General features: G+C 39.2%; 1 protein-coding gene across 4 annotated transcripts; it reads right to left on the reverse strand.

The window, feature by feature from the left end:
• Window positions 1-1,490: 1,490 nt before the first annotated feature.
• On the reverse strand, window positions 1,491-13,004 carry LOC100564599 (phenazine biosynthesis-like domain-containing protein). Of its 4 annotated transcripts, none has more exons than XM_062976236.1 (10): window positions 12,908-13,004; window positions 11,627-11,777; window positions 10,030-10,129; window positions 8,438-8,536; window positions 8,235-8,344; window positions 8,109-8,138; window positions 5,905-5,993; window positions 4,201-4,379; window positions 3,292-3,354; window positions 1,491-2,305 (listed from the first exon to the last, which is right to left on the reverse strand). In XM_062976236.1, exons 2-10 carry the CDS (start codon window positions 11,708-11,710, stop codon window positions 2,193-2,195), a joined length of 867 nt encoding a protein of 288 aa, XP_062832306.1. In that variant the 5' UTR covers window positions 11,711-11,777; window positions 12,908-13,004; the 3' UTR covers window positions 1,491-2,192. The 4 variants fall into 4 exon arrangements, with proteins under 4 accessions (XP_062832306.1, XP_062832305.1, XP_062832308.1 ...); XM_062976235.1 differs by having other exon boundaries at window positions 11,627-11,673; window positions 12,908-12,987; XM_062976238.1 differs by lacking the exon at window positions 11,627-11,777 and having other exon boundaries at window positions 12,908-12,988.
• Window positions 13,005-13,339: the final 335 nt, after the last annotated feature.

Raw genomic sequence — 13,339 nt, forward strand, 5'->3', positions numbered from 1 at the left:
ATGAGGAAGTCAGCATCACAGTGGATGATGAAGCAGCTGCTCCCCCTGTGGCCGGAATCGAGCATACCCTCAGGAAGCTGGAGAAGGTTAAATTGCCTCTGTGTCTGTCTCTGTCTCTATGTTCATATGGCATTGAATGTTTGCCTTGTATGTGTACATTGTGATCTGCCCTGAGTCCCCTTCGGGGTGAGAAGGGCAGAATATAAATACTGTAAATAAATAAATAAATAAATTCAATATGCTGTCTTTATTTCTAGATGCCAAGAAGCTTCAACCAAATAAACATCTGATCAATTTTGATTCCCAACTGGCAAGCCTGATCATTCCCTAAAAGTGGAAAAGTCAAAACATCTTGTTCATTTCACAGGGCTACTACATTCAAAATGTCTTTCATGCACATAAGCATCTCTTAAGTATATATGGGAAATTTGAGATGATGGACTTCTCTGGGTTAGAAAATGTAATATTTTGACACTATAAACACAACTTTGAAAAAAAGACGATGCAGCAAACTGCAAGGAATGAACACATATTATTATTATTATTATTATTAACTGTGTAATGAACTAATGGCGCAAAAACTATGTATATTTGCTCTGGAGTGGTTTGAAAAGAGATGGGGATCACCGGTGATGCTTTGCAAACTTCTACTCTACTTTGCAGATCTAAAAATACAGCAAGCTACTACCTGGATTCTACTGAAAAAGACACCCAGCAAGACAGCCAACCCAACCCTGCCTTTTCACAGCAGCGCTGAATGAAGGGATTTTCAAAGGTTTTTAAGCACTGCCATCATGTGGTAGATTTGAAATATAGCAACTCTTCATTTTTTCTTCATTTTACTGCAACCCCTATTCATGGTGTGATTAAACCAGAGGTCCTCCCATGTCTGCTAGGATATTCCCATATCTTCTATGAAGGAGGTATGCTTTATACCTGAATATCCTTCTCAGCCACCTTGCTGGGATGCCACTTGGAGGTGCCTTTTTAGAGTGATTTCTCTCCTTCTTGAAAGCGCAAACTCAAAAGGTGGTAATGGAGGCTCTGCTACTGGCAAAACTGCTTGGGGAGATTTCCAGAGCTTTGGGAATCTGGTGCCATCTGTACATGGATGAGCCTCAACTCTATTACTCCTTTTCACCTCATTTCAAGGAAGCTGGTTTGATCCTGAACCAATGCCTGTCTTTCATAATGGACTGTATGAAGGCACACACACTGAAATCTAATCCAAGAAAGAGAGAAGTGCTCCTGCTCATTGAAAAGGCAGATCTGAGAACAGGGATTCAACCTATCTTGGAGGGTTACACTCCCCCTCAAAGAGGCAGGTTCACAGCCTGTGTGTACTTCTGGATTCAGACACAGATTTAAAAAATCAGCATGCCTTTGTACCCTAATAGAAAACTACACAGAATTGCTTGTTAAATCACAGTGCCTTCACAGGTTAAGAAAGTGTCCAAGGTTGGAAAGGTCAATGGACAAGGACTGAGAGGTAAGGCTTAAGAGAAATTTTTAATGGAAAAGCAGATACATTACTCAATGTATTTTATTTATATATTAAAATTCATTATTAGTGTAGAAAATTCCTCCTCATCATTTTTAAAAATAGTCTCCTTTATATTCATTGATTATTATTTGGAAAGATCTGATGGAATGCGATATGACTTATTAACTAGCTATGTAGGGGTGTGTGCTAAAAACCCCTATACTGACCTGAGAAGAGGCAAAACAGAACATTGTCAAGGGTGCCAGGGACATCGTGGCACAAGGCACATTGGCACTAAAGTGCACTGCACACTGATGCGCAGCATGCACCCAAGAGCACTAGGCACTTCTCTGGCTCTGAAATAGAGTGACCCAAGAGCAGCCCTCTACTGGATATGGACATTACACATAACGCATGATTCGAATTCCTGTAGACATTAAGTCCATTTAGGCATAAGGCTCCAACAGCATTTCCTGTATTTTCACATTAATTCATAAAATCATCTTTGTACTTTAACTGTACTTATAGTCACAGCAGTATTTACTATAATACTGATTATATACTGATAGTTAACTATCTCAATCAATGCTTCTAAACTATGAATATGATACTTTTGAAATTAAGTAGTCATGATTTGCCAATTATGATATGCATCCACATCAGCAGCAATCTGAACTAGCTGATGGCTGGAAAGTGTTTCTTGTTTTCTTCAAATGGTCAGAACACCTTTTAACACAATGCTTGATTGGCCACCAAGGTCTACTCTTCCATCCTGCCGGAGCGAAATCTTCAGTCTTCCTCCACGAGCAGAACACTGAAATGCTGAACAAAGAAAAGAGGAAAGGGTGTATTTGTACATCTCATTTTTTGTGTCTACACTTGGAAAGTAACTGTATACACCATAATACTTGATAGTCATCACCAAGAGGCAAATAGGTGAGGGAGAAGAAGCCCTTGTGGATCTCCTGTGTCATTCAGAGCCAATAAAAAAGCATCTACTTCTCAGGGTTCAGATCCAGATTCAATCATATTTAGTATACCTATTTATTTCATTGTGTTTGATCTATATATATTCGTATTTAATTTACTAGGTAAATTATATTTGTATCTAGTCCATTGTTTCTCATAAAGTGCTTGTTTAGCTCCAACCTTAAAAGAAAACAAATTTTAAGAGATCATCATCTTAATTTACTAGTAGTTGCACCTCCCAAGGTTGTTTGAGACAAAAGGCACACTTCACTTCAAAGTATTCATATATTCTATAAAATTTATGGGACATTATCTAAAAATAAAGTTTATGCAAAATAGATAACATTTACATGTAACTGAAAAATATGCATAGAAGCACATTTTAGTCCATGAGACAAGTTATGTATATTAGATGTGTTATAAACTCAAGTCAATTCCAGTGTGGGAACAGAACACAAAGGGGTGCAATGTATAAAATAACAAGAGTAAAATGCACCATTTGAAGGAACTATATGAAACAGCTTCTGGTCAAAGGAAATATAGTATAATGTCAAGTTTTTAATGTTGTTTATGTTTTAAAATACATTATAACTGAATCCTCAATTTGTTTCTGACACAATAAATAAATAGGGAGAGAAGGTACTCATGTATCCATGGGCCTCTTTTAACTATGGACTGTGACTTGGGACAGTTATGTATCTCTGTAGTTCTGGTTTTTCAGATTATTAGCCTGAAGTAGGAGGTCTTGTGTTTTTTTTAAAAAATTGGTTGTACCCAAGCTGCTCTGGAATTTTAGATCAAAGGAGCACAATAAAAATGCTACAAATAGAGATTCTTACCACACATTTCCTTTTTCCCCAGTTGCTGTGACCAGTAACTACTCAAAACAGTATGGGCAAATCCTTAAAAGGAAATAGAAAGAAGGTAAAATCACAGAAGCAGTAACAGTAGCACTAAGTATTCATGTAGCAACTGTTTAAACTTCACCACGTTTCATTTCAGAAATCACTGAAAAGCAAGCAAGACCTTATAGCAAAGTGGGCATGAACTAAGAAACAGAAAACACTGCCAAGATCTCTGTATGTCCATGGGATCCTGATGTACAGTCGTTCTAACTGGCTGTCAACCCTCACACAAGGTCTATCAATGAGGGTTCAGCAATTCAGATTTAAAAAGAAAGTGCACTCAGGAATGTCACAGGAAAGAGGGCATTAAAATGCATCCCTGGTTTGGCTCTCACCATCCCAGCTCCACCCCTTTGCCTACAATCTCTACCCTGAGATTGCTTTATTGGTAATGCAGGACCATGATGACCTACTGAAAGACTAGGGACACTTGACAGGTAAGTAAGTGTATGAAAGTATATTTTAAAAATCACAAGCTAGATCCCTAATCACAAAACTTGCTAAAGATCATTACACAGAGTGGCCAGGATGCAATCCTGCCAAGACATTTCCATCGTCTGTGGGTGTAATTCCAACCCCAGCAGCCCAGCCCCACAAAAGACCCATCAAAGAGGGCTTCGCAACCCAGAAATGATAGAAAGACAGGTCATGTGCTTTCCCTATTCCTTATACGACAGAAAGGTGCCCATCCCTACTTGAAGGTGGTACGGGGCTCTGTACTTTTGCTGAAAATGTTCAATGTGGCTGTTCATCTAGAATCTTGACATAACGAAGCATCAACTAGGAACTTTTCAGTGAACTCTGTCAAGCAAACATTCTCTATTAACATGCAAAAAACCACACCTGTAACCGGATCTTCTGAAACACCGTACCAAGGTGCAAAGTAGCGGGAGTAAAAGTCATAGCTTTCCTGTTTCCCACGGCCATCTCCCTTCAGTGTGACAATTACTCCTTTTATTCTCCCAGTCTTCTCAGCCGACAGAAGATTTTCAGCATTCACTTTCAGTTTCTCCAGATCAGACCTTGATGTTTGAGCATTGAATGTGAAGCATTAAGAATAAAATCAATCAAAAGTTATTTCAGCTGAAGCTGGAAGAAAGATGGCAGCATTACATCCAAGCCTGTAAGACTTGTATAATCTGCCATAATTAGGGAATGTGTCGCCTTCCAGGTGTTGTTGGCCTGCAATTTTCATCATCTTGCAGTTCAACAACATTCTCTAAGCTTCTGAATAAAAAATATTGACTGTAAAATAAAGTAGGGGGTGAAGGAAAAAGGAAACATGGAAGATTATGCAATACTTTGCTCAGCTATAATGAAGGAGACTTCGCAGTATGTTTGTTCTGTAACCGAGCTCTGGAACAGATTAATAGCATTTCAATGGAGAAATCTGCTTTGACTTATGAGCAAATTGAATTACGAGCTTGGTCACAGAACAAATTAAACTCATATGTCAAGGTATCACTGTATTCCATTGTATTTGATATCTAGGGATATCTCATTTTCAATTAAGGAGGCTGCCATTTGCTCCCATCAAATATGTCAATTCAACTTGTGCTGCAAAAATAGCTAAAGCCAATTGAGAAGCGTTTCCAGACACCTGTTACATTTCCATGCATTTTAATGGGAGCAGACCTAATAGCCACAAGCTCTCTGTAACTGCTGCCTCTGTCTTTGTAACAGTCTATGAGGAGAGATTTTTGGAAGTCACCCTTGATTTGTTTTAAAAGCTTGTGTGAGGGCTTTTGTTTTGGTCATGTGCTCATCTTGAGCAAATGGTCTAAGTGGAAGGGACTTCTGCTAAGTTTCTGCCTTGCTTCGGGCAGAACCAGCAGCCACTAACTCTATATAATCTCTGTCTTGGTCTCTGGAACTCTATCTCTGAGGGCTAGTGGCACATGCACTTATATCAGTAAGAGGTATTATAGCCCAAAAGAGATGGAAAAAATAATTACAGGGATGGGAGGCACGAGGTTCTGCTGCTGACTGCTGCAATGTTTGTCTTCTTAACAGAAATCCTCACTGACTTCACTTACAGCTTGAAATAGAAGGTCAGAACACTGCAGTTATGTGTCAAGATGCTTCAAAGTATCAGCAAAACCCGGGGACGTCCTGGACAGAACAGAAGGAGAACTGATCCCATGGAACCAACACGAAGAAAATGCCAATGAAAACGGAGAAGAGTACAACACTGAAAACACCCAGAGGATATTCACTGTCTGGAGCAGAAGAAACAGAAAGAATTTAGAATGGATCCAACATAGTAATCACTTCCTATATGTTCCTGAAGATAATGTGGGTGAAGAGCACAAAGAGGAGGCCAGTAGCAGGAGATATTATATGGCAAGGAAGGAGCCAACTTAGCCACCAATTGTAGAAAGAAAAAAATGGTGTTAGTAGTAGAGAAAGTTGTATAGCCCCTTTTGACTCTATGATTCCGTTATTCAATGCCAAATAAACTGAAGAAGCCACAGAAAGAAGAGGGCAGTGGGACACAGTCGATGGACAAATAACCACCCAAGAAATATATTACAGAAATGCAAGTACCTCTCATAAGCATCACTGAGACGAACAAGAAGGTTTTTTGTGTCAGGAGAATAGTGAACATCCTGAACACTCTTAGCACCTACAGCTGCCTGGAGATAAAAATGCATCATAAACAACAAAGATCTATAAGTCATCTTCACACATCATTACCATACTTCATTTTCATGCACCATTTTATTAAAGACAATGTTCCAATAAAGTCAGCCTTGGCAGGAAAATCTATAAAGTGGCTACCTCTCCCCTATTACTCTAGTAGAGGTGTGACAGAGTGTGCCCCCTAAAGCCAAAGGGGTCTTGATGCTCCCAATATTGTTTTTAGACAAAGATCCCTTCATATCCTCTAAGGCAGGGGTGAGAAAGATTTTTTTCTGCAAAAGATCACTTGGATACATAAAACATCACGGCCAGATCAAACAATATATAATTATATTATTATAAATTGTATATTAAAAATAAAATGAAAGCTCCAAAGACTGTACAGCACAGGCAGCTGACTGAATGCACACATGTTTACCGGCTTCAGCTCAGTTGGCAAAAACAAGAGGAGCAGAAAAAGAATGCAACTACCTGAGGAGAGGAACCTGAAAGCAGCTTAGGTCTAAATAGTATTAGTAAGCGGCACCAAGCCCACAGAAGTCAGTGTGGTGGTACGGAGGAGCAACAGGAGCCAGATTAAGTGTGTGGATGGACTGGGGAAGGATGCCTGCTCCATAACAGACCAAATGATTTTGCAGGCCTCATATGGCCCCTGGGCCAGACGTTCCCCATTTATTATGGCCTACTAGGAAACCCATGCCAAAATTGCCAGTAGAAGAAAGATCCCAGATTGTAGGGTAAATGTCTGACAGAGAAAGGTATAGTAATTAGAACCCTATTGTCGACTAGGAGAAGGGATGGGGAGTAAGCAAGGTAGGAAAGGCCTAGTTCAGAAATAGCAACCTGCTTCCTACCTCCTGCAGTACTGCCAGTTCAACAGTCCACCTTCATCCCTGTGCCAACCCTTCAACCACAACAAAACAGGCAAAAAGGATCCACACAAATCATGGCTAGGGTTCCTGTGGAGCAATGCAATACTCCTGCCGACCCAGCATCAGAAATATAATTTTATGTGTTGTATGGCACCATAGTGTGCCAATTTGTAAGACACCTCAAGTCCCTATCGGAGATGGTGGTGGGGTATAAATAAATTATTATTATTATTATTATTATTATTATTATTATTATTATTATTATTATTATTATTATTATTATTATTATTATTATGGACCAAAGGAGGGCAGTCAGGGCTTATAAAACCTCTGGCCCTGCTCTCCCATGGGACCTGCCTCAGCAGGCACACAACAGACAGTTTAACCCTGGTCTCTATCCAGGTAGGTCATCAAAGGTGCCTCTTGCCCACAATAGCTATGATTTGGTGGCCTTAGGTGCTTTAATCACTGTTCTAATCCTGCATCTGGAATTTGGAACATATCCTATATTTGTATCATCGATTCTTAAGGTCTTTTCTGTCTACTGTAATCTCCTTAATATTTATCTGAAATTCGGGTTTTGCAAAGAATGTGAAAAGTATGAGATCTGACTCAGTGCTTGGTTAGTATTTGGGTCAGAGACTAGGACCAGACCAAAAGATGTTGGAGGCCATATACAGCCCCTAGGTCAGATGTTCCCCACCCCTGCTCTAAGCGAAAGGCAAACATTACAGGATCACAGTAGGGAATGTGGGTGTCAAAACCCTTCACCTGCCATTCTGGAGTCTCAATTTGGAGTCAGTCTCCTGAGATTACTTGAGATTAAAAATAATCTCAAGTAATCAATAAATAATTTTTTTACAGAGATGCATAGCAATTTTAAGAAATTCAGATGGACTTTTTCTTCTCATCATGCCACAGACTTTATCTATTAGGCTAATAAAAATTGTAATTCAGACAGGGTCCATAACTTGATTTAAACACAATATCTTCAGTAAAATGTCCTCATGCAGAACATTTGTGAGTTAATAAAAGGATATCATCAAATGTTCAAATTCTGTTTACAAAACCTGATGTACAAAGGCCATAATGGAAATATGTCAACAACATACAAAGCCATATTATCTCAGGGGGGAAAAAAGGAGTCGTGTCAAAATCATGTGAGAAACAGGACTGATTAATAACAACCCCAATGCAATACAACACAATCATTACACTATAATATTGGGGCCATACCTTCACTAACTCTTCCACTTCCTTGATATCCTGGGTGAAAAAGAGAAAAATGAAAATAATGCATGAATTTTATTTTCTTATTTGGAGAAATGCTAGCCATTGGAAAAGGAACTGTTTAAATCTAACCTGTGGATGGGTAGAATAAAGGGGCAAGTCCAAAATTATATGATCTTCTGCTTCTCTGGCAATCAATTCTCCACTTCGCGTTAGGAATGTGAGACTGCAATTCACATTTTCTATTTTTAAATGAGAAAAAATATAAGTACTGTATAACGCAGGCTTCCAAAGTATTCACAATATCAAACACCAAATTAGTAAATGTTATTTACTCTTGTTATGGAATAGGATAGCAGCCGATGCAAGGGTGGCATGACCACAGAGAGGGACCTCTTCAGTTGGGGTAAACCACCTCAGTCCAAAACTGGAGCCTAAGAAGCAATGAGAGCCAGAAGTAACAACTACATTTAAGACATAATATACCTCTTCAAGAAGAACACAGAAGCTGAGTTTTCATACCATGCAGCTGTGGACAAGTATACATAGGGACTACCAAACGCAGCGCCCAAACAAGAGTCAAAGAACATGAAAGGCACTGCAGACTAATTCAACCAGAGAAATCAGCCATAGCAGAGCACTTGATGAACCAACCTGGACACAGTATATTATTTGAGAACACAGAAATGCTGGACCACTCCAACAACTATGTCAGACTACACAGAGAAGCCATTGAAATCCACAAACATGTGGACAACTTCAACAGAAAGGAGGAAACCATGAAACTGAACAAAATCTGGCTACCAGTATTAAAAAACTCTAAAATCAAAACAGTAGATGGGAACCAACACTCTGAGGGCAGAGGAGACCCAAGGATGCTAATGACTGAACAAAGGATGCCCCCCAAGCAAGAGACAAAACCTTTCCAATGCTAATTAGGGTGATTAACTGAAACATTAATGCTGGCTTCCCAGTGACAAAGGACTCTTGCCACACCCTGGACTCTCCACAGATATATATATTTTTCCTTTCCTTGCCTAGTTTATCCATGCCACACAGCCTTTGAAGATGCCTGCCATAGATGTGGGCGAAACGTCAGAAGAGAATACTTCTGGAACATGGCCACACAGCCTAAAAGACATACAACCCTGAGTTTTCATACCTTATATTGATGGCTAAATCATGTCCTACACATGATTTAGCCATCAAGATATATTTTTAAAGTTGCTGCAGGATATAAAGTTGCATACCTCAATTGTATTTAACGGAATGGTAGGGGTTATGTTCTTTGGCTGAAACACAACCCTTACTGGCCAAGTGACAGCTAGGCTGATATTATACAAACTGAATGAGCATTGAATCCAAGCCACTTCCAAACCCAGGATATGGGAAAGCACTCAGAATTATTATCACTTTTGTGTGTCATTATGACTACATGGTGGCTGCTACATCCCTGGGAAGCCTGGCTCAGGCATGACAACTCCTTCAGCATTTATCCATTTTCACTTCTTTTTTGTTGTTCATTTTTGCTCTTCAGGTAGCAGATCTTAAGACAGCACAACAGAATTACTGACAGGTCGTTCAATTGGCAGATCAATGGCAGAAGGGATTCCTGCCAGAGAAAGGACTTATGGCTTATCTTAATTCTCTATAGCCACCACACTTTGAATCAGGGTTTTACTTTGGGTTAATGAATAGCCTATTTAAAGATGAGTTGACATGCCTTCATTCAAAGGCTAATACTAGCCTGTTTCTTTTCCAACATGGAAAACAAAGTGAGTTCACAGAACACATTTTCTATCCATCTTCCTATTCAATTCCATTTTCTCTTCACCATTTTCCTTCAATATTAATCAATAAAAACTATGATTTACCTGAAGCCACCAATGAAACAACCATTTTTTAAAATGTATTGAAAGGATCTTACTTTTGGTAAAATCATCTGTGGGATTCAATTTTCTGAGGAAGGCAGTTATGGAAAGGTTCATTTCATTTGCAATTTTTTGGTGCCAGTTTTCTTCCAGTTCCTAATTGGGAAAAAACATTTTATAGCAAACATAAGATGGTTCACACATGCTTTGAAATATTTCACTTCATGTGCATTTGATAAAGACCCCATTATTGGGCCTGAAGCTCAACATGCTTCTGATTCTTAGTTCTACTGTTACAGTAGGCCAGCCCTACTGTTAGAGAGTGGAGCAGTGGCACGGAAAAGCAAAATTTGGATGAAAGAAAAACATTTTTCAAATTATTTTTTCACTTTATTTTTACTTCTGTAATTTGTCTTCCTTACACGTAATAAAAATGCAATTTCTGAATAGTTTTTATTTATATGTGCTATTCTTATTGGTGTTATATACCATTTCCATATTAACTTATAGTAATTTTCTTTACCCATATTGATACATTTTTCAAATGTCTTTGTCTCCATAATTGTGACCACTCTGTTTCATTTAATTTTATCCCTAAATCCTCCTCCCAAATCTCCTTGAGATTGTTATTCTTTATTTTTCCTTCATTTGTTTCAATTATTATCTTATATACTTTACTAGTTATTCCTTTCAATTTTTTACATTCCTCTATATCCCTTCCAATTTCTATTATTTGTTCGAATTGATTAAGCTTACTTCCATTTTTTACCCAATTTTTGAACCATTGCTCTAATTGTATACAATGGAACCATATCAATTTTATTTCTCTAAATTCTTCCATATTCATTTCCTTCTTCCTTCCGACTTTTTATCCAACCCCCTATTTTGTCTAAGTTTTTTTCCCTTAACTTTTTATCCATTATATTTTTAAAATTTTTGGAAATTTCTTTTCCATTGTAATTGGGGTTATTGTTGAACTATCTACTGTTAACTTTCACCTGTATTTGCTCCATACTTTTAATACATTACTCAACATTGGGTTACTAATTTCCCTAATTTCTTTTCTTGTAAACTCTTTAAAAAAATATTCCAGATTTCTTCCTCCACTTTTTCCGAATCCATTTTTAGCCATTCTACCGCCTCATTTTTTATCATTCCGTCTATAACCAGTCTCAGTCTGTTTGCTTCATATTATTTTTTAATAGTAGGAAGTGTCAATCCTCCTTCTTTTTGAGATCTGTACCATAACTGTTTGTTTAATCTATTTCTTTTACTGCCATTACAGTATTTATTTATCATTTGTTGCCATCTATTCAGCTCTTTTTCTGTAATCTGAAGTGGCAGCACTTTTTTTCTTTTTTGTATAATTAAATAACATTTCTGATTTATTCCAATTATTCCAATTTACTTGTAAACCCTATCCATTTTACCTACCATATTTTCAATAAATAAAGAGACATTTTAATTAGTTAATACCTTTTGAATTTCTGAATAAATAGCACATGTTATTGGTCATTGTACCATGACACCTAAACTGTCACTAGTTAAAGTCATATTGAAATTAAAAGAAACTGCATCAATTCACCAATTAAAGATTAGGATATTATTAAGCAGTAGTCATGTTTCAGTTAAAAGCAAATGTCAAAAACTTACATCTTCAAGAAGACAAACAGCTGCAGGGTTGCCACAAAATGGCTGATCTGTAAATGTATCAATGGTGAAAATAGAAATCTGCATTTTCTCTCTTTGGAATTTTGCTTGCTTTCAGAAGGTTCTCTTGCAAAATGCTAACTCTTCTTTCCAACTGTTGCACAAATGTCTCAGTTAATATTAAATCCAGGGAAGAGAAAGAGCCAATAGCTTTATCTATAGAAATTTATCTATAGAAATTTATCTACAATGTCCTTGCAGACGGCTAATTCTCTCACACCAGAAGCGACTTGCAGTTTCTCAAGTCACTCCTGACACTGAGGGGAAAAAAAACCTATCCAGGCCTGGGACACTGAGAACTACAGCCCTGTTTAGGCCATTTCAGAGGTCTGAGGGCCGCCTCCTCACACCACAGAGGCCATGGATTCTAAGGCAGGCATGGACAAACTTGGGCCCTCCAGGTGTTTTGGACTTCGACTCTCACAATTCACAACAGCCAGTAGGCTGTTAGGAATTGTGGGAGTTGCAGTCCAAAACACCCGGAGGGCCCAAGTTTGCCCATGCCTGCTCTAAGATCTCAAGGACTAATCCAGTGGTTCTCAACCTGTGGTACCCCAGGTGCTTTGGCCTACAACTCCCAGAAATCCCAGCCAGTTTACCAGCTGTTAGGGTGTCTGTGAACTGAAGGCCAAAAGATCTCGGGACCCACAGGTTGAGAACTACTGGACTAATCCGTTGCCAGTTACATGGTACCAACTGAGGAGATGCAATAAAGTGACTCAAAGCTTGCGCTGAAGGCCCAGAAAATCCACAAAAGGTAAGCCAGCCTCCTTCCCATCCCAGCCTCAGTGGACCATACTAGTTGTTAAGAACTGCCAAACTCATTAAATTAACTGAGAGGAGTTACATGGCTTTCTATGTACCGTTTCCTCTGCCAATTTATTTCTACTTGGTCATATAAGGCCAGATAGGCATCTACTTCAAAAGAAGTAACAGAAGTTCAACATGTTTCAGCAAACTTTAGATCCAAAACTAACAAGTCGCCTGTGTGCCATGAAGCAGCCCTCTCAGGGAAGGCCTGCGGAACTGAGGAAAGAAAAGGAATCTGGGCCTTCCAAAGCAGGCATGAGCAAACTTCGGCCCTCCGGGTGTTTTGGACTTCAACTCCTACAATTTCTAATAGCCTACTGGCTGTTAGGAATTGTAAGAGTTGAAGTCGAAAACACCTGGCGGGCCGAAGTTTGCCCATGATTGTTCTAATGAAATCCCAGCACGCCATCTTACACTGTCTTCCTCTTTCCCGAACTTTGCTTCCTCCGCGCATGCGCCGTAGACTGCCTCCGCTCACCGCGAGCGCAGTTCCCCTTGGAGGTGTGTTCTCGCGAGAAGCGGGCTGACCATCTTTCCCTCAGCTCCACGGCTCGCCCCTCTTCCTTCTCGTCCTTGGCCTTTGAGAGTCCGTTTCCTGGAAGGCCGGCCGGGGAAGGGGCGAGGGACTCAAACGGTACACACTTCTCAATGTCTTGCAGCTCTGCCCCCCTCCCCTTTTTATTCCAGGTCGGAATTGCCCATAAATATGGCTAACACTCGGCCTACAGAAGTTTGTGTTGAAGTGGGCCTAGAAGACAGTGTCAAAGCAGTCTAAAGAACGCAGGTTATATTTCAGGCATGGGCCTAACAGCCGGCATGATCCCGATCGTCAATTCAAAAGTAGAA

This window comes from Anolis carolinensis, chromosome 3 (assembly GCF_035594765.1).
Source record: "Anolis carolinensis isolate JA03-04 chromosome 3, rAnoCar3.1.pri, whole genome shotgun sequence".
Classification (NCBI taxonomy): domain Eukaryota; kingdom Metazoa; phylum Chordata; class Lepidosauria; order Squamata; family Dactyloidae; genus Anolis; species Anolis carolinensis.